Source organism: Miscanthus floridulus, chromosome 5 (genome assembly GCF_019320115.1).
Source record: "Miscanthus floridulus cultivar M001 chromosome 5, ASM1932011v1, whole genome shotgun sequence".
NCBI lineage: Eukaryota > Viridiplantae > Streptophyta > Magnoliopsida > Poales > Poaceae > Miscanthus > Miscanthus floridulus.
This window is the reverse complement of record NC_089584.1, coordinates 649,183-673,438: the sequence shown is the minus strand read 5'-3', so window position 1 is coordinate 673,438 and position 24,256 is coordinate 649,183. Positions and strand designations below refer to the sequence as shown.

At 54.7% G+C, this 24,256-nt stretch overlaps 2 protein-coding genes across 4 annotated transcripts; one reads left to right on the top strand and one right to left on the bottom strand.

The window, feature by feature from the left end:
- Positions 1–6,336: 6,336 nt before the first annotated feature.
- LOC136451285 (WRKY transcription factor 6-like) lies at positions 6,337–9,112 on the top strand. Of its 3 annotated transcripts, XM_066451991.1 has the most exons (5): positions 6,339–6,855; positions 7,027–7,122; positions 7,314–7,763; positions 7,868–7,981; positions 8,163–9,112. In XM_066451991.1, the coding sequence occupies exons 1-5, from the start codon at positions 6,520–6,522 to the stop codon at positions 8,937–8,939; spliced, it is 1,773 nt and encodes a 590-aa protein (XP_066308088.1). In that variant the 5' UTR covers positions 6,339–6,519; the 3' UTR covers positions 8,940–9,112. The 3 variants fall into 3 exon arrangements, with proteins under 3 accessions (XP_066308090.1, XP_066308089.1, XP_066308088.1); XM_066451993.1 differs by lacking the exon at positions 7,868–7,981 and having other exon boundaries at positions 6,337–6,855; XM_066451992.1 differs by lacking the exon at positions 7,027–7,122 and having other exon boundaries at positions 6,338–6,855.
- Positions 9,113–9,551: 439 nt separating this feature from the next.
- Positions 9,552–21,328, bottom strand: LOC136451232 (uncharacterized). Its single transcript, XM_066451956.1, has 5 exons — positions 20,955–21,328; positions 20,016–20,871; positions 19,604–19,877; positions 18,960–19,438; positions 9,552–9,566 (listed from the first exon to the last, which is right to left on the bottom strand). The coding sequence occupies exons 1-5, from the start codon at positions 21,326–21,328 to the stop codon at positions 9,552–9,554; spliced, it is 1,998 nt and encodes a 665-aa protein (XP_066308053.1).
- Between the last annotated feature and the right edge of the window lie 2,928 nt (positions 21,329–24,256).

Here is a 24,256-nt window from a genome sequence, read left to right as displayed (position 1 = left end):
TCATCATTTATTTTAAAGAAATCATAATTTTGTTTAGCTAGACAATGTTTTTGCTCACGAACATTAGTTGTGCCGTCATGGAGCTCTTGGAGATTTAACCAAATTTCATGTGCCATATTTAAAGTGAACACTTGGTTAAACATATCCATGCTAAAAGATTCAAACAAGCAATTTTTAGCTCTAGCATTGAAATGAAATTCATTTTCTTCACTCTTTGTGGGTTTATCGGGATTCTTAATGGGTTTCATCCCGTCACGAGTGACTCTCCAAACACCCAAATCTACCGCCTCAAGGTGACAAGCCATTCTAGCTTTATAGTAGGGGAAGTTAGTGCCGTCAAAGTGCGGAGGTCTAGAGGTATCTATCCCAACCACTCTAAATAACTTTGGCTTAACGGCGGTGAAGCCAAAGGTCCAAATTGAGCCAACCGGCTTTGATACTAATTGAAAGGAGACTGTGACGCCTAAGAGGGGGATGAATTAGGTAACTTAAAACTCCAACTCTAAACTATGGCCTCTTTTTCTAACCTTAGCAAAACCTATGTAAAAAGATAAACTATTGTTTACACCAAAATTTGGAAGAAGAGTCGTAGGGACTCGAAAGCAACTAAGATCATGTCATCAAGGAATCAATTGCATGCAGATCAGAACCAGGTGATTCGAATGCAACACTAAAATTGGCTTTCTTCAGGAAACGCCAGCAGATAGCGACAAAGGCTATGGTCGGCGCTAGGGCAAAGCATGTTGGACTCTATAAAAAGAGAAAGATTAGAGTCCAAGTTATCTTAAATTAAGAATGTTTTCTCTAGAGTCAAAGATTATGATGAGTCATGCTTAGATAGGAGTCATGCATAGGTCCCGGGTATAAATATCAAAGCCCGGCTATTGTAAAACACACAATCAATCCAATACAAGTTATTTATTTTTTTCGGCTCTGGCCACCCCTTAGGAGTAGGAGTAGAGTAGATCTTGGCGAGTTCTTCAGCAAGTACGGCTGCATCGATCCGGTCGACCTCCACTGCGACTCTGGTATAAGTTAGTTATCGACTCTTGTCTAGTTTAAGTACGGTTGCATCGATCCAGTCGACCTGCACTACTCAAACTAGATTAAGGTCAAGTTATTGGCTCTATCTAAGGGTGGCGTTCCTTCGGATAGATTCATTAAGTTACTGATATTGCTTATTGCTTCCATTATTTATTTAATTACAGCAATATCACTTCGCCCGATTGGGATTGATCTAGATCGGCCTTACATCTTTTTTAACCCATCGTTTGTTAATCTAAACTGATCTAATCTGTACTTTAAACGATGAGTTATGTTTTATCGGCTGTTTTACATCAATCTTGATCATGCATAGCGTGCGGTTAAGGCATGTTTGATCTTGAGTAGATCTATTGGCTAGCGAAACTGTTCCATGGCCCGTTATCACGGCCTGTGTGATTCTGCCTCACACCCCACTGTTAGCACCATGGAATGGGGATCGTTATTTGGTAGATCTATTCTTGAGAGGGCATGCCCTTAACTATGCGCTATGCCTGAATCGGCTATTTTAGCCGATATCAAGCGCTTTCATAAATAGTTCACATCACGAGATCATTGAAGTAGCGATAGGTTGAAAGATGTGCTAGCCCCATGATCTTATTATTGTATTACGGCCTGCATGATTCTGCCTCATGCCCCACTGATATTAGTAATAAGTTAGAGTCATCGAGTCTATTGTTGTTTCTATGGCCTGCATGATTCTGCCTCATGCCCGACTGGTTATAACGATAGATGAGATCTAACATGTTCATTAGATTTATTTCTATCAAATGGTTGAATGTTGATGAACTGTTTCTTTTATAAAGGAGTTTGGTTGCTTGCAGTCATTGGTTTAGCATGAATTAATTATTGTTGACATCTTATTGCCATTGACTAATATTTGTCTAAAGAATGATATTCATTCTGAACGATAACTGATTCTTCTAACACAACCCCATGAGCTTTAACTGATTTATTCGTATGAATATGCTAGAATCGACTATTTAGTTGATCTCCTTTTATATCGGCTCTTAGAGCTGCACATTCGGGACTATCTGGCAACACCGGCATGTTCCGCCCTTAATTACTGATAAACTTTCTCTCCTTGTCAATTGCAGGGTCAAATTGACTGGTATGTCTCAGGAGGAGTGCGCAGTATTGACCATCCCTGCGCTGAAGCTAGGCGGATCTCTAGCTCCATCGAGCGGACCCTTCCGGCTTGCTCGTGTGTCCTCGGCATGGGAAGAAATTTCGTGTCGACAACTATCTAAATGTGCAACTATGGTTTTGCTAGTGTGTTGCTATCTCTGCCACAAAAAGGAGTTATGCAAACAATGTAAATGCAAAAGCTAAAGAGTAAGGTAGAGATATGCAAACTCCCATTAATGACTCCGGTATTTTTTACTGAGGTATCGAGAAGCGCACAAGCTTCCCCTAGTTCTCGTTGGAGCCCCTCACAAGGAATCCCTCGCAAGGGCCAAGCTCCCGGTCAGGTAACTCCATGGATAGCCTCGAACCTTCCCCACGCGCAAGTGGGTCTCTGACGTGCCTTTCGGCAAGCCTCTCCTGGATGCTCCCGCCGTCTTCACTATCAAGCTTCTGACCGAAATGCCGCGGGCCTTGTTCTCTTTGGTACACGATGGCGGCCACACCACAAACACGGTTGGTGTGATCTTGTAAAACTACAAGCCCCTCTAATATACAACAATGGTGCGTGTAAGTACCGAGTGGTAAGAGGTATTCAAACCTCATGAAGCACTAGGCCTAAGCCTAGAGCAAGCGCATAAGCGGTGGTCTAATCAAGCTAAGCACTTCGCAAAACACCTACGCTAATCACCTAATGAATCACTAAGCACTATGCAAGTGGAGATCACTAAAATGGTGTATCAACACCCTTGGTATGTTTTCTCAGCTCTCCACTACTCAAATGGCCGGTTGGGGGTATATATCTAAGCCCCACTAAGAAAGTAGCCATTGGGGGCAAAACCCAGCTTTCTGCTACTGACCGGACGCTGTTGTCGTCCTAACCGGACGTATCCGGTCGTCCCGACTGTTGAAGCTAGCACGTTGATCGGACTCGGCGCTGAGTCCGGTCACTGTCGATCGGACGATGCAGTTCCTGTGTCCGGTCGATCACCCTCCAGCGTCCGATCAGTGCTAAGCTATTGTCGCGACAGTGAACAGTGTCATCACCATGTCCAGCCACTTGAATCCTCAGCGTCCGGTCGCTGCTGCAGATGCCTGCCGTTGCCGAGCATCTTGATCGGACATGTCCGGTCGCTATAAGGACCGCGTCCGGTCACCTCTGTGAAGCTCGTTTCTTCGTGATCTTGTGTCCGGCTAGGTTCCCATCTCCGTGCTTGGACTTTGCTTGATATCTTGAGTCTTCTCTTGTGCTTCTAGGGTCTTGCTTATGGTGTTGATCGTGGGATCATCATGTCGCATTCGTCCAAGTCACGTCTTGCACCCTATTGAACTACAAAACAATTACTTGCAAATTTATTAATCTAATTTGGTTGTATTGGTCATCAAACACCAAAATCCAAAGTAAATGGGCCTAGGGTCCATTTTTCTTACAATGCCACCGGATGATTAGCTTGCATTAACATAGCTCCAATTCCATAGGCACTTGCATCAGTTCCTAGCACAAAAGGAATCTCAAAGTTAGGCACCACAAGAACTGGTGCTTGCACCATCTTTTGTTTGAGTAACTGGAATGCCATGACAGTCTGTGTTGTCCACTGAAACTGACAACCTTTCTTTAATAATTCAGTTAAGGGTCAAGCCATCATCCCATAATGCTCTATAAAGTTCCTGTAATATCTTGTTAATCCTAGGAACCCCCTTAACTGTTTCACATTTGTAGGAGTAGGCCAGTTCACCACAACTTGTACCTTTGTGGGATTAGTAGCCACCCCTTCTGCTGAAATAACGTGACCAAGATGCTCCACAACTGGTTGGGAAAATACAAACTTAGATCTCTTAATGTAGAATTAGTGTTTCTCTAGAATTGCAAACACCTCAACCAACAACTTCATATGCTCTTCTAAAGTGGTACTATAAATGAGTATATCGTCCATGAAAACCAAGACACCTCGACATAACAATGCTGTAAATATAGTGTTCATGAGGCTCTGAAATATTGCTGGTGCGTTTGTCAGTCCAAACGGCATAACCAGAAACTCATAGAGGCCTTGATGCGTTCTAAAAGCGATCTTGTACTCATCTTCTACTGCCATTCTAATATGATGATAACCTACATTGAAATCCCACGAACTGCTTCGTCATGTCCTGCTTCGCCATGTCCTGGACACCGATGAGCTGCAGCGCCATGGAATCCATGGCTGTCTTGAGGTCCTCGATCGAAGCCGCCATCTCGATCTGGATTTTGGTGGGTTCCCGCTTCGGCGCCAGAACGGAATGGATCGATTGAGAGAAAAAAATTCCCCTCAAATCGACAGGCTCTGATACCAATTGTAACGACCTGGATGAGTGGGAGGAAGAATTGGGGCAAATCGGTAAGCTTTATTGCGAACCGTAACAATGTTTGGATACAAGAGCGGATGAACCGCTGAAGAATCTACTGCTATTTCTATGAATCTATCAGCTAATCGGTTACCGTTCTGCCCCTATCTCCTAACACCCGACGGCTTATATAGCCAGCAGCCGTAGCTGTCAAGTAATCAACAACAGCTCATCACCAACCGGCGTTGACAGACACACCACAATCACAGGGAGTCACTGTATCGCGGGTCCATCTGTCGGTCATAACGTAATTGTACATTGAAGTGGATTTCTTTATTTTTTGTAGTTTTTTTAATATTGGCAGAAGTGGGATACATTAGAAACAGAGCAAGCATGGGATCGACATGAGGTATTTCTATCTCTCAACCCTTGAATTCAAGATCGACAGACTTATATCTAAACTTTGGAAAATTCTATAATATAAAATTCCAAAATAAAAAGTCTAATGTGTAGAGTAGACTTCAACTCCTTCAAAATAAAAGGATCCAAACGGACCGTAGTAATAGTAATAAGAAGTACAAGATAGCACTAGTTGAAATGTAGTAGAGTCATATATGTACTCTCTCCGTCCCTTTTATCTGTCGTTCTCATTTTCTGAGAAGTCAAACAAACTCAATGTTGACCAAATATATGTATACAAGAAAATATTAATGTTTACGGTACATAATTAGCATGATTAAAAAGATTATTGAATCTACTTTGCATAATAAATTTACTTAGAGATACAAATATTGCTAATATTTTGTAAGAATCTAATTAGAGTTAGATGAGAAACTTTGACATGCACGTTTTCTACAGCAGACGAATATAAAGGGAGCGAGGGAGTATGCACCGTCCGTGTCTATACGGTGTCTTGTAAAAAAAGCACATAGGATTGAAATGGAAGTAGCATACTACTAGTAAGTAGTAGCATTAGCATAGCGTGATTAAGCTAGTAGTAGTAGGTAGGGACACGTGGAGTAGACACAAGTCAATGTCAGGGGAAGCGTTTCGTCATCAGGCACAGATAATCGGTTTGTTGATTCGTTTTCCTTCTTCCATTACATTAACCTCCATCCCCACCTACAATTATCAAGCGCCTGCTGCGACTCATCTGCGAGGGAGATAGATATTTGAGGGATAATTAACTTTTTATCAGACTTACGGGGAATACCATGTCAGTGACATATGTTATAGTGTTATTCGTCATTTGAGGGTGAGAGTGCGAGTGAGGGATAACAGTAACAACCATCATATGATGTCAGAATCAAACGGCGGGCCGGCATGGTTTCTTCTTGTTCTTGGTCGTCGTCTTGCGTTGCCTTCTTCTAAAGGGCGGGCATGTCGGCCGGAGGAGACCGGAGAGAGAGAGAGAGGCCGGTTGAGCTGAGGGAAATTGAAGAGAATCAGAGGGACGACGACAAATACAAGCAGAAAGATTAGGAGTACTGTTCAAGGTGAAGGTGTGGTGTGGACATACTACTAGAGGAGAGGAGGACAGGACAGTCGCCGAGTCGCGCACGCAGACGCGCTGGCGGGCGAGGATTGATGAATGAGATGGATGGCACGGCACGGCACGGCACGGCACGGACGGCGTGGCGTGGAAATGAGAGAGAGAGAGAGAGAGACGATCCGATCCGGTCGTCGTCTCGTCTCTCTTTTCGTCGCCGGGTACGGGCAGCAGGCCAGTGAGGAGGGGCCACGTTCCACTGACGCAGCTCCTGATGTCATGTCTCTACTAGTCTGTTACCCAGTCCTCTCCCTCGTCGATCGCCTCCTCCTTCTTCCCTTTTGTTTTTATATATACGCGTCCCCGTGGCAGCGGTCAGAGGCTTCTTCCTCCCTTTTCTTTCTTCCGCCCACACCACGCACCATTCTTCCTCTGTCTGAGTGAGATCAGTCTCCTCTCCTACAGTAGACGGCTGGCTGCACCTGCAGGCAGCCGACGACGAATCAGATCGGACCTGGGACGATCTCATCCCCCCCACTTCTTGCATGGACAAGGCCCACCTCGGAGTCGGAGGAGGCCTGTTAGCTCGAGACGCGTCGCCGCGGCCCCTCGGCTTCCTCAATCTGCTACCGCCCACGACGTCGCCGCCGTTCCACAGAACAAGAACAACCACCATGGAGGCCGCCGCCGACAGAAACGGAACACCGCCAGGCAGGGGCCGTAGGTCCATCGAGGTGGACTTCTTCTCCGACGACAAGGACAAGAAGACCGCTGCTGCTGCAGCTAACAACAAGACCTGCAGGACCACCGGGCCGCCGCCGGCGGGATCGGGATCAGCAGCCAGCTGCCTCGCCATCAAGAAGGAGGACCTCACCATTAACGTACGTTACTTACTACCTTGTGTTAATTACTTGTTTCATTTCTTCATTGGATTAGAGTAGCAGCGGATCTTTTTTTTTCTTCTTCGATCCGATCCCCCCTTGTGTGTCCTTGAATTCCCCCCGTCGACGAGTGACGACGATGACCGACCCATGCGTGATGCGTGCGTGCAGCTCCTTCCCGTCACCGGCAGCAACGCCAACGACGACGAGGCGGCCACCAGGCTCCGGCTGCCGGGCCAAGACAAGCAGAGCAGGAACACCAACGAGGTATGCGCTGGCCATCTTTTTATTTCTTTATTTACGTATGTACGTGTTGTTTATCGATTGCAAACACACCGCCCGCCGAGCGTCGTTGATGCCCATGCCATGTATAGCGGATCGATCCGATTCAATTCGGATCTGTCCGCCGCCAGCGCTGCCAGTTATTACACCTTGACCTTGACTTGATGCCCTTGCAGCTTTCGGCCATGCAGGCGGAGCTTGCGCGCATGAACGACGAGAACCAGCGGCTGCGCGGGATGCTGACCCAGGTCACCAGCAGCTACCAGGCCCTCCAGATGCATCTCGTGGCGCTCATGCAGGCGCGGGCCGAAGGCCCGATGCTGCCTCCTGTGGCCCAGGCGCTGCCGCCGGCGACCGACGGCGCTGCTGTCATGCCGAGACAGTTCCTCGGCCTAGGACCGGCGGCTGCCGAGGAGACGTCCAACTCGTCCACGGAGGTGGGCAGCCCGCGGCGGTCGTCGTCCACCGGAGGCAACAGGCGGCAGGAGCTTGAGGCGGAGCGCCGCGACAGCCCGGACCCGGCGGATCCGTCGACAACAGCAAGGCAGCAGCAGCTAGCGCAGCAGCAGGAGGCCAGCATGAGAAAGGCTCGCGTCTCGGTGCGCGCGCGATCCGAAGCGCCCATCGTAAGTCGTCTGTCTGAGTTTGTTTCCTTTCTTCCTCGCACATGTGGTTTCCTTCACCTGAGGCCCTGACATCCATTGCAATGGACGGACGGCGGTGCACGCAGATCGCCGACGGCTGCCAGTGGCGCAAGTACGGGCAGAAGATGGCCAAGGGCAACCCATGCCCGCGAGCCTACTACCGCTGCACCATGGCCAACGGCTGCCCCGTGCGGAAGCAGGTGAGGAGACGGGACCCAGTCAACGCCACGCACCTTCAGTTCCCCCTTTTCCTTTCTTTATCTTTCCTGCATGTTTGCATTTATTTGCGTGTTTTGACCGGACCTTGGACCGGGAGGGATGCTCCTTTCCTTTGTGCATGCTGACTTTGACTGACCAGCTGGCTGCATCTGGCACACGCAGGTTCAGCGCTGCGCCGACGACCGCTCCATCCTCATCACCACCTACGAGGGCACCCACAACCACCCGCTCCCGCCCGCCGCCATGGCCATGGCCTCCACCACCTCCGCCGCCGCCTCCATGCTGCTGTCCGGCTCCATGCCCAGCGGGGACATGATGACATCCAACTTCCTGGCGCGGGCCGTGCTGCCGTGCTCCTCCAGCATGGCCACCATCTCCGCCTCCGCGCCATTCCCCACCGTCACGCTCGACCTCACCCACGGCCCGCCCGGTGGTGCTGGTGCTCCTGCTGCACGACCGCAGCCGCACTTCCAAGTGCCGCAGCCACCGCACCAGCAGGTCCAGCACCACCACCTGCAGGCGGCGGCCGCGCTCTACAGCAGTCACCAGTCTTTGTCCAAGTTCTCTGGCCTGCACATGTCATCGTCATCGACATCGGACAATAACAATAATGTTGGCACTGCTAGCAGAGCCGCCGTGGCAGCGGCTGACGCGCCGCCGCACATGGACACCGTCACCGCGGCGGCAGCGGCCATCACAGCGGACCCCAACTTCACGGTGGCGCTGGCGGCAGCCATCACCTCCATCATAGGTGGAGGAGGTGGAGGAGGCCATCCAATTCCAATTGCGATGCATCAAGGGCAAGGGCAAGGGCAGCAGCAGCAGGGTCCGACCCCGACCCCGACCCCGACGAGTAACAGCAACGCCAACAACAACAACAATGCGGTGGTGACAAGCAACAGCAACAACACGGCGACCAGCAACAGCGAGACCCAGTGAACATAACATACGTACATACATACAACCTGCAAGATCACCTCATCAGCTCCGCTTATTAGCTAGCTCAAATGATTTCTTAGCTTGCATTTTCTTTTTCTGTAACTTGTTTCTCAGTGGCACGGTTTTGTTAATTCTCTGCGGCAAAAAGTTGTATTGATTCATTATTTCCCTAACTTTAACTTTCTTTGCGTTGCTGCTAGGGCATCCAACTAGATACAGTGATACATAGGAGTCCTATTCACAAGGCATGCATGATGCAATAACTGATAATAGATCCTGGATCAATGGAGAATGAATGAATTTTGGTACTCGACCGATCCTATTCCAGCAGTATATATTCCTACATGGGAACAATCTAGTATATTAATTTTTCGATTTCATTTAGTATTCCCGGCCGTGCTGGAGTAGCTCTTTAATTCGATGATCGTGTTTTCTTAGTAGTAGTGTACGTCCTGAATAAATAGATTTATAGAATTGTCTTTAATTCGATCGTGTTTCCATGTAGTAGTACTCCTAGCGTCTCTGACAGAATATATATATATATATATATATATATATATATATATATATATATATATATATATATATATATATATATATATATATATAATACTATTCTTCGCTAAGCTGTTATACGGAACAAAATTTAGTATTATTCAGTACTTCTGTTTCAGTATTATTCAGTATTTCGGGATACTGAGTGTAGTACTGACTGATACTGGACATGGTTCAGTACTACTCAATATTTTTTTCTGATTAGTTTTGCCTTGTGTAAATAATATTCTACACCTAGGTGTATAATAGCGCTGCCCCTCGATTCTAAGAATAATTTCTCGGTAGATCGCGAGAGAGACGACTAGACTACCAGGTTATGCATGCAATGCAAGGGCAGCCGGGTCACAGGCGCACGGCGCCGTATGTATCTGCTGCGATTTTTTTTAATTTTAATCCTTTTTAAATATAATTTTAAATCTAACACTGACGATTTTTTTTTAAAACTAACACTTTTGGCCGTGCCTATTACCCTGGCGCGGCCAAATGCCTGTGTCGCGCCATGCATGCTGGCGCGGCAGAGGGCTGACGTGGCGGCGACTAGGAGCGCTGACCGCTGACGGGGCAGGGCTCTGCCGCGCCACCGATCTTGGCACGGCACTGCCGCGCCCTGATCCATGGCGCGGCAGAGCCGAATATAGCTCCCGCCGCGGCCTTCCACCTCCCGTGCCCGAGCAGCCGCAGCAGCGCAGCGCCTAGCCGCCGTGAAGCAGGCCACGCCCGCCTCCGCCCGCGCCAGGCCGGCAGCCGCGCCCGCGTGCTCCCGCGCCAGCCAGCGAGCCAGCCGCGTCCGCCCTCTCCAGGCAGCCCATCGCCGAGCACGGCACGGACACCGCGCCCGCACGTCGGCGCGCCACCCCCTCGGGCCACGGCACGGCACGGCCGCTGCAGCGAGGTACTCCCCTAATATAGTTATTATAGTTAATAAAGTTAGTTAAATTATTAAAGTATAGTTAGTATAGCGAGTATAGTTATTAAACTATGGATATTACGTACGACGATTTCGACGACTTGATGAAGTTTCTGGAAATGGTCTTTGTCGGGTACCATAAAACGGGGTACCCCGAGCGTATATCGAAAGAACCACTTAAACCCCATAAAAAACAAAGCCAGAAGGTAAGCCATTGGTTAACCACCGGCCCCGTCCGAGCCCATCGGCTCTCCGCCTCGCCTTTGGCCTCGCACGGGAGGTCTCGACGGCCTGCCAAATCTCTGCCTCGCGCGAGGCCTCGCACGGGAGGCCTCGATAGGGAACCGATTCTCCGTCTCGCCCGAGGCCCCGTGCATAAGGCCTCGGACACAGATTCTCCGTATCGCTCGAGGCCGGCTCGGTAATAACTCGTCATTCCTGCCTCGACCAGTCTTCCCGACAGCGCGTCGCGTCCCATTAATGCGTCAACCACTCCCGCAATCTCAGCCGGACGACGGCTCGACACTGCAGAGTGGCCGACGGGACAAGAAATCGCATCAATGCCATACCGTCCAGGACAAGACGGGGTAGGGGTTACCGGCCACTGTGCACTGGTACTATGCCCACGATCAGCGCCTGAACTACACTGTGCCACCTAATCCCTGCCCCAGGAACAACGCGGCATGGGGAGTCAAGTCCGGGTCACCATAGCCTCGGAATAAGCATACAAGCCCAACTGCTCCCTCCGAGCCGCGGCAATCTACTTCAGGGTCTCAGCAACCTTGAGATACACGTCTGCCGAGCCTCCCACGATGGCTAGGCCTCGGCACCCGCTGAGCCTCGGCTTCTCACGCAGTCAGCACACGGTGACCGGCGCGTCGGCCGCCACACCCCACTTCAAGCAAACACTGGAGCCCCCATGACGCACAGGAACGGATGTGACTGGCGCGTCGCCCTAGTACTTCAAGGACAGGACCACTCCGTTGACCACGCCGCCACAGCAACAGGCTACAGGGCTCGGACATGCCGCCTCCGTTCGCACGACGCCATGTACTACTAGCGCATGCATCACCCTTGTCCCCTCTTTAACTATAAAAGGGAGGGACCAGGGCTGTTTCGAGGGATGGGACAAAGGCGATTAGACCTAGGCTCACGCAACGAACTCACGCATAAACGCACGGACGAATACCCGAGCTCCCCCACGGCTTGAGATCAACATCTCAAGCAATCCACGCCGCGCCACGAAGAGACCTAGGACTAAGCCCCCTCTCTCGCCCTGCTTGTAACCCCCTACTACGAGCATTTCGGTGCAAGGAATACAAGATTGAACTCTCAAACTGGAGTAGGGTACCCATTACCCGAACCAGTATAAACCTTGTGTCTCGTTGCATCACCATCCGGGATTGGGAACACGCAGTACAAATTTACTAGTTGGTTGAGGGCTCGTCGGTCCAAAACACCGACAGTTGGCGCGCCAGGTAGGGGCCTCTACGTGTCAGCCTCGTCATCCCAACAAGTTCCGGATGGCAGACCCCGTACGACCACTACGTCTCGGCACGGTGATCTGGTTCGGGAGCCTAGAGTTCATGTCTCTAGGATCTGAGTACGACATGGTGCTCCTCACACCCTGAGCCCCATCGGCCGACGACGACGCCACGCACCGGCAGCCTAGGCGCAGGCGGCGCCCGGGCGGCCGCTCTCGTCGCGCTCGCCAAGCGCGACACGGGCAGTACCACCACGACACTGCGCAAACCTAGGGCGACGCACCACGCCCCGCCGGTATCCCACACCCAGCTGTTGGCACAAGGTCCCTAGTTGGGGACCTGTCTAGCCTGAGCCTGGACAAGGAAAAAACGCCGACGGCGCACGGTGACGCCCCGTCATCAAGCTCCGCTCCACCACTCCCTGAGGAGCCAATTCCGGCGGAGCAGAGCCCGACGATGGCACCATCTCCATACCCCTTTGGGTTGAGAAATGCCACCGCCTCCTACGTTTCCGCTCACGCGGATCCCTTCGGACGCTGCCAGCGCTTTGCCCTTGACTTCGACACCACCGCGTCGACCCACACCCACGCTGACTCCTCGAAGGAGGACGAGGCATGGGCCGGAGTAGATTTCTCTGAACTCCATGACCCTGAAACCATGCGCCGCTTCTTGGCCGCAAGCGACTACTGCTTCGGCTACTCCAACTCTGACGACGAAGGTGCTTACGACCCCACTTGCGAGTGCTTCCACATTGGGCTCAGGATGCCAAGGACGGGTGAGGAGGACGAGGGGGCAGGTAGCCGTTCCCCGCTTTGCCTGGGTGCAGGCGCCGCCACACCTCTGCGCGTTATCCTGCCGGCAGCGTGAAACGAGAACCTCGCCCCCGCACGACCTCAACGCCCGAACCTAGAACAGCTCCGTGAGTTCCAGGACAAGGTCGAACAAGACCGACTCCTCCTACAGCAGCTTCGAGACACTCTCAAGCAGGAGCAGCGAGGTCGCGGCGAGGGCGGAGGAGCCCGACCGAGGGCCCACGATGTGCACCACCGCATCAACGATGACGAAGGGAGTGAGCAACCCCCGATCTTCAATCGCGCTAGCCAGAACGTCGTGGCTGCGGCGATGCTAGTCTACACAATGCCCGAGCCCTCCACCACGGAGGGGCGACGGGTCCACGGCGAGCTCCAAGATCTCCTCGAAACCGCCGCGGTGCAGCAAGCCGAGAGTTCTGCCTCTCGACGGTGCGGGGGACGCCTCGGACCTTCCCATGGCACCGCCTCAGTAGAATAGGGAGGCCTCGATATGTCCCAAGCCTGCTCGGGCACCAATAGCCCATAGGGTCCCCTTGCTGCTCGACCGCCCCGGCAACCAACGCGAGGTGCAGGGAGACCATGAGGGGGTCAGTAGGCGACGACGCCACAACAATGAGGGGCCCGCCCGGGGCTACCATCCACATCGAGGTGGCCGTTATGATAGTGAGGAGGACCGCAGTCCTTCTCCTGAACCGCCTAGCCCTCGAGTCTTCAGCAGAGCCATCCACGCTGCTCATTTCCCAGCCTGGTTTCGACAACCAACCAACCTCACGAAGTATAGCGGCGAGACCAATCCTGAACTATGGCTTGCCGATTACCGCCTGGCTTGTCAGTTAGGTGGCGCGGATGATGACCTGCTCATCATCCGCAACCTCCCCTTGCTCTTGTCAGACTCGGCGTGAGCCTGGCTCGAGCACCTTCATCCCTCACAAATCCACAACTGGCGCGACTTGGTTAGGATCTTCGTCGGGAATTTCCAGGGCACATACGTGCGCCCTGGAAACTCTTGGGACCTTAAGAGCTGTCGCCAGAAACCGGACGAGTCTCTTCAAGACTTCATCCGGCACTTCTCCAAATAGTGCACCGAGTTGCCCAGCGTCGGTGACTCGGAAATCGTCCAGGCTTTACTCTCTGGCACCACCTACCAAGACTTGGTCCAAGAGTTAGGCCGGAATGTGCCGCGCTTGGTCGCCGCGCTCCTCGACATCGCCACCAACTTCGCCTCGGGTGAAGAGGCTGTTGGGGCCATCTTCCTCGACAACGACGCCAAAGGGAAGCGGAGGGACGAGGCCCCCGAGGCCTCGACACCCCACCTCCCCAAGAAAAAGAAAAAGGGTCGCCAGGGAAAGCAGGAGGTCCTCGAAGCCGATCTAGTCGTGGCCGTAGAGCGCAAGAATCCCGAAGGCCCCAAGGGCCCCAGGCCTTTCGATGACATGCTTAGGAAACCCTGCCCTTACCACCAGGGCCCGGTAAAGCATGCCCTTGAGGATTGCTCCATGCTCCGGCGTTACTACGCCAGGCTCAGGCTCCCCGACGATGACACCAAGCAAAAAGGCACCGGCAACCGGGACGATGACAAGGACGATGGGTACCCCAAGGTGCACAACGCCTTCATGATCTTTGGTGGACCCTCGGCATGCCTTACGACGCGCCAGCGAAAGAGGGAACGCCGAGAGGTCTTCTCGATCAAGGTGGCCACTCCCCGATACCTTGACTGGTCTCGGGAGGCGATCACCTTTGATCGAGATGACCATCCCAACCATGTCCCGAATCTCAGGCAGTACCCACTTGTTGTCGACCCAATCGTTGGCAACACCCGACTCACCAAGGTGTTGATGGACGGAGGCAGCGGCCTCAACATCCTCTATGCCAGCACCCTGGAGCTCCTAGAGATCGACCAGTCGCGGCTTCAGGGTGACGCCGTGCCTTTCCATGGCATCGTGCCGGGGAAACGCACGTGACCCCTCGGACACATCGACCTTCCTATTTGCTTCGGCACCCCCTCCAACTACCGCAAGGAGGTCCTTACCTTTGAGGTGGTCAGATTCAGGGGAACCTACCACGCCATCCTGGGGCAACCATGCTACGCCAAGTTTATGGCAGTCCCCAACTACACCTACCTCAAGCTCAAGATGCCGGGTCCCAACGGTGTCATCACGATTGAGTCCACATACGAACATGCATACGACTGCGACGTCGAGTGCATCGAGTACGCCGAGGCTCTCGTGGAGGCCGAGACCCTCATCGCCAACCTCGACTAGCTCGGTGGTGAGGCGCCTGACTCCAAGCGTCGCGCCGGGACGTTCGAGCCCGCGGAGGCCATCAAGCTCGTCCCAGTTGACCCCGCCTGCCCCGTCGATCGGGCGCTGAGGATCAGCGCCACCCTCGACATCAAATAGGAAGCCATGCTCATCGACTTTCTCCGAGCAAATGCCAATATGTTCGCATGGAGTCCCTCGGACATGCCAGGTATACCGAGGGAGGTCGCCGAGCATGCCTTGGACATCCGGGCTAGCTCCAGACCTGTGAAGCAACGCCTATGCCGATTTGACGAGGAAAAGCGTAGGACCATCGGTGAGGAGGTGCAGAAACTCTTGGCGGCCGGGTTCATCAAGGAAGTATCCCATCCAGAGTGGTTGGCTAACCCCGTATTAGTCAAGAAGAAAAATGGGAAGTGGAGGATGTGTGTCGACTACACTGGTTTGAATAAAGCCTGCCCCAAAGTCCCCTTCCCATTACCTCGAATCGATCAGATCGTTGAATCCACTGCGGGATGCGATACCCTGTCTTTCCTTGATGCGTATTCCGGTTACCATCAAATCAAGATGAAAGAGTCTGACCAGCTCGCGACTTCTTTCATCACCCCATTCATTATGTACTGCTATGTGACTATGCCTTTCGGCCTCAGAAACGCAGGGGCCACATACCAGCGGTGCATGACCCAGGTCTTTAGCGACCATATTGGGCGAACCATCGAGGCCTATGTGGACGACATCGTGGTCAAGTCCAGAAAGGCCAGGGATCTCGTCGACGACCTGAAGATAGCCTTCAAATGCCTTAGAGAGAAGGGCATCAAGCTCAACCCCGAGAAGTGTGTGTTCGGGGTCCCCCGAGGCATGCTCTTGGGATTCATAGTCTTGGAACACGGCATCGAGGCCAACCCAGAGAAGGTCTCGGCCATGACCAGTATGGGACCAATCCGAGACCTCAAGGGAGTGCAAAGGGTCATGGGATGCCTTGCAGCCCTGAGCCGCTTCATCTCGCGCCTTGGCGAAAAAGGCTTACCTCTGTACCGCCTCTTGAGAAAATCCGAACGCTTTTCTTGGGCCCCCGAGGCCGAGGAGGCCCTCGCCAAGCTCAAAGCACTGCTCACCAATCCTCCCATCCTGGTACCGCCAGCTAGGGATGAGGCCCTCTTACTCTACGTCGCCGCAACGACCCAAGTAGTTAGCGCGGCCGTGGTAGTGGAGAGGCAGGAAGAAGGGCACGCTCTGCCCGTCCAACGACCTATTTACTTCATCAGCGAAGTGCTCTCCGAGACCAAAACACGCTACCCCCACATCCAAAAGCTGATCTACGCCGTAGTCTTGGCTCGACGCAAGCTGCGCCACTACTTCGAGTCCCACCCGGTGACTGTGGTATTGTCTTTCCCACTGGGAGAGATAATCCATTACCAGGAGGCCTCGGGTAGGATAGCCAAGTGGGCCATTGAACTCATGGGGGAAGCCCTGACCTTTGCACCTCAAAAAGCAATAAAATCCCAGGTCTTGGCCGATTTTGTGGCTGAGTGGACCGACACCCAACTGCCACCTGCTCAAATTCAGACGGAATGCTGGACCATGTACTTCGATGGGTCCCTGATGAAGACCGGGGCAGGCATGGGTCTGCTCTTCATCTTGCCCCTCGGAGTACATATGCGCTACATGGTTCGGCTCCACTTCGCCGCCTCCAACAACGCAGCCGAGTATGAAGCCCTCGTCAACGACTTGCAGATCACCATCGAACTTGGAGTACGGCGTCTCGACATTCGGGGCGACTCGCAGCTTGTCATTGATCAAGTCATGAAGGAGTCAAACTACCTCGACCCCAAAATGGAGGCGTACTGCAAGTTGGTATGTCGCCTAGAAGACAAGTTCGACGGTCTCGAACTCAACCACATCACGCGGAAATACAACGAGGCCGCGGACGAACTGGCAAAGATGGCCTCGACACAGGCTCTGGTGCCCTCGAACATCTTTGCCCTGGACCTCCACAAGCCTTCCATTGACTACGCCTCGGCAGTGGAAGAGGGCCCAGTGGCCGAACCCACCACGGGGCTCGACGCCCCCTCTGCTGCCGAGACTCCTTCGGCCGAGCCCGAGGTCGTGGAAGTCGACACCGGGCCTCCCCAGACCGACTAGGACACGGACTGGTGGGTCCCGTTCTTTGATTGGCTCGCTTAGGGAGAGCTTCCTAGTGATAGGACCAAAGCCCGATGGCTTGCACGACAAGCCAAAACTTACGTCCTCTGCAATGGTGAATTGTACAGGCGAAGTCCCTCTAGTGTCCTCCAACGATGCATCACCACCGAGGTAGGCCAAGCCCTACTTTGGGACTTGCACACAGGGGCCTACGGGCACCATGCGGCGCCTCAGACGCTCGTCGGAAATGCCTTCCGCCAAGGGTTCTACTGGCCGATGGTGGTTACCGACGCTACCAAGTTAGTACGCTCCTATGAGGGATGCCAGTACTATGCGTGGCAGACGCACCTCCTGGCCCTGGCCCTCCAAACCATCCCCATTACATGGCCGTTTGCTGTGTGGGGGCTCGACATGGTCGGGCCTCTACAAAAGGCCCCCGGGGGCTACACCCATCTACTGGTAGCAATCGATAAGTTCTCCAAATGGATCGAGGCTCGTCCGATCAATCAAATCAAATCCGAGCAAGCAGTGCTATTCTTCACTGACATTATCCATAGGTTCGGCGTCCCGAACACCATCATCACCGACAACGGGACACAGTTCACCGGCAAAAAATTCTTGACATTCTGCGACGACCACCACATCCATGTGGCCTGGTCGGCCATAGGACACCCAAGGACAAATGGCCAAGTAGAACGTGCCAACGGCATGATCCTACAAGGCCTCAAGCCAAGAATTTACAACCGGTTGAAGAAGTTTGGCAAGAAATGGCTCACCGAACTCCCGTCGGTCATCTGGAGCCTGAGGAACACACCAAGCCGAGCCACGGGGTTTACACCTTTCTTCCTGCTCTTTGGAGCCAAGGCTATCCTCCCGACTAGCTTGGAATATGGTTCCCCGAGGCTACAGGCCTACAACGAGCAAAGCAACCGCACCACCCGTGAGGATGCCCTCGACCAACTGGAGGAAGCCCGAGATGTCGCGCTGCTGCATTCGGCCAAGTACTAGCAAGCCCTACGGCGCTATCAGGCCCAGTGCATTCGAAGCCGAGACTTAAAGGTAGGTGACCTGGTGTTGAGGCTGACACAGAGCAACAAGGGCCGCCACAAGCTAACCCCACCATGGGAAGGACCGTACATCATTGCCCAAGTGCTGAAGCCCGGGACCTACAAGCTAGCCAACGAGAAGGGCGAAATCCTCACCAACGCTTGGAACATAGAACAGCTACGTCGCTTTTACCCTTAAATTTCCAAGCATTGTATATATTGTTTCTCGGAATACAATTGAGAAGCGTTCTTTAATTGTTCTAATTTTTGAGAAACCCCCCCGAACCCATCGCGAGTCTCGGCAATATGATAACACTATAAGGGAGACTCGGCTCTGCCTCTACAGAACCGAGCCTCCCTCGGGGGCTAGATGGGGGACTCTCCCCTAAGTCCCACACACCATTTTTTTAAGTTGTTTTTTGAAAAAATTCCTATGCCAAACTCTCTAGCACGCTCTGACGAATCGGTTGTAAAAAACCCAAGGACTGAAAAGTCTATTCCAGGGATAGAAGGCCGGTAGAGTTGCGAGACGGCCTACGCCCCCGGGCTATGGCACTCCCTCACCACCTTTCGCCCAAGGGGCGGCTTAGGTTCCAAGGAGGTTTTTTTGCAAAAGAAATCTGATCAGGGACAAAAGAGGGCAGATGCTCGGAAATACAGGAAAAACGATTAAGAAACACGAGTACTTTAAAAAGAGGCCTCGACGGCCACAAGCGTTATGATACAAAATTAATCCCTATTCTATTTACATGGGCTCTGGGGCCCAGGTCAAGGCTCAGGGCCTCCAGCATCGGCAGACGGCGGGGGAGGGACCACCTCCTCTTCGAATAGCTTGGCCAGCGCCGTGCCGGGGCCCTTCGCTGCCTCTATCAGCTTTGCGACCACCTCGTCGGCCTCCTCCTCATCATCGGGTAGGACGTAGCCATCGCTGATGGCTTGAAGGTCAACGCCGATGTAGTGCGAGGCAATGATAGCCAGCACGCGCTTGACGCTCGTATGTAGCGCTCCTCGGAGCCGCTCGTGCACTTGACCACTCAATGCAATCAGACGGCTCCCAAGGGAGTTGCCTGACTGAACCCCCTCGACCTCCAGGGCCTTGCAGGCGGTATGGGCAGCACCCTTCAGCGCGTCGTGCTCCTTGATCTCGGTCTCGAGCACCGCCTGCACCGCGACGAAGGCCTCGACTTTCTCCTTCCAGCACTGGGCCTCGGCCCGGGAAGCCTCGGCCTTCTCCTTTAGGTGCTGGGCCTCGACCCGAGTAGCCTCGGCCACCCTGGAAGCCTCTCTCCCCAGCTCTGCATCACACCAGAGAATTAGGGGGCGAACACAAGAAAAGCGAATAAAACGAGGGGAATAGGACTCAACCTCGGCCTTTCCCCTCTAGACCACAGCCTCAGTCCAGGAGGCCTCAACCACCGTAAGGGCCTCATCCAAGGCGCCTTTCATCAGCTGGTGCGCACTCTGCTCCACCCCTAGCTGCCCAGTAAGGACCTTGCCCGAGGCCATCGCTTCTTCAGCCCGGGACCTGAAGGCATTCCGATCACCGGTGACACGGGTCAGCTCCTCCTCCAACTCCTTGACCCGTGCCGCCAAAGGGGTGACCTGCTCCTGGGCCGTGGCCGCCTTGACCTTCGCATCGGCACAACGAAGACGAAGGTCCTCCACCTCCGCGCTCCGCGCCGCCAGAAGCTCGTTGGTGTCCGCAAGCAGGCCCTTTTGCCGCTGGAGTTGGTCCTAGACGTCCCTCTCCCACCAGAGAAAGACCGACTTCCCAAGGGACCAGGTCTCGAGCTCCTGGGAAGCAGAACAGGGTCATTCACTACAAGAAAACTCAGAAAAAGACAACACCGCACGAGAAAAGAAAGCACGAACCTGGGTGACTCCGGGCAGATCATCGGCCACCACAGACAGCACTGTCCGTAGTGACTGCTCCGCCAGCTCACGGTATTGCTCGAAGGTGTCCCAGCGCCCGCCCTCGGCCACGTCCTTGAGGGCGAACAGAGGCTCCCCCTCAGGATCGTATCGGCTCTGCCACAGGACACGCGGGTGATCCCACCCACGGGGCTCGGGTCGTACCCACACGAGGGCCGAGCTTCCCTCGCCCAGGGTCAGAACCGGCTGTTCCACGGCATCGGCCACCTCGGCATCGACCACTTCCTGTGCCCGAGAAGTATCATCGGAGGAGATCGGATGGACCTCCACCTCCCGGGCGCTCTCCCGCAACGACGGCGGGCCTTGCACCAAGGGTGCCACCGAGGGCTCCACCGCCTTCATCTCCACTTCCTGGGCCGACGGCCTCGCCACCGTTACGTCGGCCTCGGTGGTCTCAGGGGCTCCAGCCTCCGCCATCGTGGCCTCGGTGGTCGCAGAGACTCCGACCCCCACCGCTGCGGCCTCGGCGGTCTCGGGCGCCCTGGCCTCCGTCGCCCTAGCCTCAGTGACCCTGGGGGCCTCGACCTCGGAGGCCTCAGCAACTGAGGGCACCTCGGCCCCATCTGACTCATGAGCCTCGCCCTCGCGGGGCGAAGGCGCTCCCTCTCCCGTCTGTGTCGGGGTCGCCTCTCCAGCCCCTCCTTGGGTGGCTGGCTCCTTCGGGTCAGCCCTCGCCGACACCGCGCCATGCTGTATGGCGGCTTGCGCCTCTGCCACCCAGTGGGCGGTGGAGCCAGGGTTCACCTTGAGTGCCTTTAGGGGCGCCAAGGTAGGCACCTCCGCAGGTCGCTTCCGACTAAGGACAAAGCACTTGCAGGGTCAGCACGAGACCGAAGAACGAACGGAAAAGCGTTGCGGCTCTGCCAAAAATACGCTTACCTCGAGCGAGGCTGCAACCGATTCGGCACGGCAACCCTCATCTGCAATGGCGGCGGCGGTGGTAGAGGCACGACCTCTGTATTCGCCGGCGCTGGCCGGTCCTCGACGGACCCCGGCGCCCCCTCGGTCCTCTGTGGGGGTAGTTGTGTCGCCCCCGCCACCACCTGCTCCACTACTGCCGTCAAGCCCACCGGGCTGACGGCACGCTTGCCTAGCGCCTGTGCCTCGGGCGTGTCGGCCTTGGCCTCGGGGCAGGCGATTGCCAACCCCAGGACAGCTCCTCCTCCTCCTCCTAGGAGCACCGAGCTGCTTGCCGATGCCCCAGGCCCTGTCTCCCCGATGTCAGGGAGATGGTCCAGGGGACCCCACCCCATCTCACCCTCGTCATCTCCGTCCAAGGCATCCGTCGATAGCGACGGCGAAGGGGACTCCTCCAATGGGAGACCATCCTTCCTTTGCTGCCGATGGCGCTTGTCCAGTTCCTCGCGCGTAAGGATCTTCTTCGTGCGCTTTGCCACCTTGGCATCCTTCCGCTTTTTCTACGCCTTGGTGTGCACCCGGTTGATCGCCCACCGCCTCACGTCCTCAGGAACGGGCGGCGGGGAGGCTCGCACGTCCCTCATCCCCTACAGGAACGGCAAACACGGATAAGGGAATGAGAAATAATGAGAAACGGAGAGGGCTCAGGGGCTGCAGCGGCACGTGACTTACCAGCGAGAGGAACCCCCACGACGGACGCATCACGAGGGTGGTCAGACCACCGCTCCTCAGCTTCACATCCACCGTCTCCCTCACCCGGCAAAGAATTTCCTCGTCAAGGAGGGCAGAGGCAGACATCCGGATGCTCGCGATCGGCTCTTCTGGCCTCATCTTGAACAGGAGCCACCGCTGAGCCATCAGCGGTAGCACCCTCCGGCAGTGGAAGGCGGCCACGACCATAGCCGCAGTAAGGCTACGGTCCCGTAGCCTCTCCAGCCACTCTAGGAGCGGCTGCAGCTTGGGCTGATCCTCCCTTGGGACGCCATACTTCCACCTCTCTAGGTAGCTCCCCACAATCCGCCCAGTGTAGGGGGGAAGTCCGCCGTCGTCGTTGTAGAGATAGAACCAGCTCATGTACCATCGATGATTGGTTGACGCGAGCTGGGCCAGGATGTAGAGGTGCTGGCGGTCCTAGCGCACTTGGAGAGTGCAGCCGCTAGCCCTCACCGCCTTCCTCATGCCCGACGTACCCGTCGGCTTGGTGGTATGCCCCGCCTAGAAGAGATGGAGCCACAACTCCTAATGGGGAGCAATCCCCAAATACCCCTCGTAGACAGCGACGAAGATGGCCGCCTACGCGATGGAATTGGGGTTGAAGTTGTGGAGCTCCACGCCGTAGTAATGCGGGAGCGCCCACATGAACTGGTCCACTGGGAGGCCGAGGCTACGCTCATGAAAGGACACGAAGCTCACGACGTAACCATCGCGAGGCCTTGACTCTGGCTCGCCCAACAGAGCGATCCACTCTGGCCTGTTGGGGTTGATAACCGGACGAAGAAGTCCGTCGTCGATGAGCGACTGAAGCATCTCCATGGTGACGTCGAATGGATCCCAAGGGTCCGCCTCGATGACAACGATGTCATCGGCCATGAGTGCGGTGGAGGGTTCGAATGCGGCGGTGAGTCTGTCTCTCTGTCTCTCTCTCTCTCTGGCTCGCCCTTCTCCCTTCTTCTTCCCGGTGCTCGCTGCTCTAGCGATGGCTCAATGGGGGTAGAGCTAATGCAGGCAAGGTAAGGAGGGGAGGGGCGAGGCTCGTTGCGTATTTATGCAGGGTGAAGGCGAAACGGACGGGCGACGAAATCGGGGAAGTTTCCCCTAGATCCGGCGCGGTTAATCCTGATCCGATTTTACCGCCCACGTGCCCACCTTTTCCTCATTAATCGCGGGAATAGTTATGTCCCATCCACTAACACCACGTCGCGTCCAACCGCTGCAGTGGCAGGCGTCGTTCCGCCTCCCTAAGAAAATTGCCTCAAAAGGCGCGCCAGTCGTTGTCGAGCCGATGGGGGAGATATCCCCCCACCCTATTCCTTTCAGACAAAGGAACGAGGCGTCGAGCCCATTACGGTCCAGGGGTTCAAAGGCTAGGCCCCTAGGGGTTTTGACAGCTGCCCTAGGGCAACAGAGTCAGGGACGACCGTGGGCGAGCCCATATGGGGCCGAGACCCAAGCAAGCGAAATGCTTGGGACGCCCAAAGTCATGTCCGAGACCAGCAGGAAGGTCTCCAAATGGGATCCCACCGTAGGGAGGACCCGAGCCACCGGGGCCCAACGAACGGCCTCGGCACCCACTAGAGAAACCCTCTGATACTCTTGGAGTGCGTCTCTAGACCACTAGCTGACCCCCAACAAACGGGACATGGGCCTCCACTCGGACTTACCCGATAACAGCTCACCGGAAGTGCCACCACTCGTGCCCACCAAGGGTAGCCTGGCACATTCCACCCCTCCTTCCGAGCAAAAAGGAAGCGCGAGGGTCATACAAAAAGCCAGGGGAACCCCTGATGGCCCTCTTGCTTTGTGCAAAGGCTAAGGGGCTCTTCCTACAACCTTGCCGAGACCCAGCGACCCCGGCTCGCACTCGAGGGGGCTCGACAAAATAACCCCTCCTTCCAAGCGAAAAGGAAGCGCGAGGGTCATATAAAAAGCCAGGGGAACTCCTGACAGCCCTCTCGCTCCGTGCAGAGGCTAGGGGGCTCTTCCTGTAGATATGCCGAGACCCCACGACCTAGGCTCACACTCGAGGGGGCCTCAGCAAACAAACCCTCACGCGTGAGGGGCGTACAAAAAGCCAGGGGAACTCCTGACGGCCTTCTCGCTCTGTGTAGAGGCTAGGGGGCTCTTCCTGCAACCTTGCCAAGACCCAGCGACCCAGGCTCGCACCCGAATGGGCTCGGCAAACAACCCCTCCGTCCGAGCGAAAAGGATGTGTGAGGGTCGAACAAAAAAGTCAAGGGGATCCCTGACCGCCCTCTCGCTCCATGCAGAGGCTCGGGGGCTCCTCCTGCACCCAAGACAAAGACAAACAACCAAAGCCCGCACTCAAAAACTCAGAAAAACACGATAAAGGGCATCGAGCCTGTTACGGTCTAGGGGTTCAAAGGCTGGGCCCCCGAGGGTTTCGACAGCTGCCCCAGGGCAACAGAGTCAGGGACGACTATGGGCGAGCCCACATATGGCCAAGACCCAAGCAAACGATCGCTCGGGACGTCCTAAGTTGTGTCCGAGATCGGCAGGGAGGTCTCCGAATGGGATCCCACCGT

Excerpts from the sequence above, each read along its gene's own strand:
- LOC136451285 (XM_066451991.1), top strand. The coding sequence starts at position 6,520 with ATGGACAAGGCCCACCTCGGAGTCGGAGGAGGCCTGTTAGCTCGAGAC. Across the intron at positions 6,856-7,026 it reads AGGAGGACCTCACCATTAAC|CTCCTTCCCGTCACCGGCAG; the intron begins GTACGTTACTTA and ends GCGTGCGTGCAG. Across the intron at positions 7,123-7,313 it reads AGAGCAGGAACACCAACGAG|CTTTCGGCCATGCAGGCGGA; the intron begins GTATGCGCTGGC and ends ATGCCCTTGCAG.
- LOC136451232 (XM_066451956.1), bottom strand. The coding sequence starts at position 21,328 with ATGGGGTGGGGTCCCCTGGACCATCTCCCTGACATCGGGGAGACAGGG. Across the intron at positions 20,872-20,954 it reads CGGTTGCAGCCTCGCTCGAG|TCGGAAGCGACCTGCGGAGG; the intron begins GTAAGCGTATTT and ends CTTTGTCCTTAG. Across the intron at positions 19,439-19,603 it reads GCAGCTAGGGGTGGAGCAGA|AGCTGGGGAGAGAGGCTTCC; the intron begins GTGCGCACCAGC and ends GGTGTGATGCAG.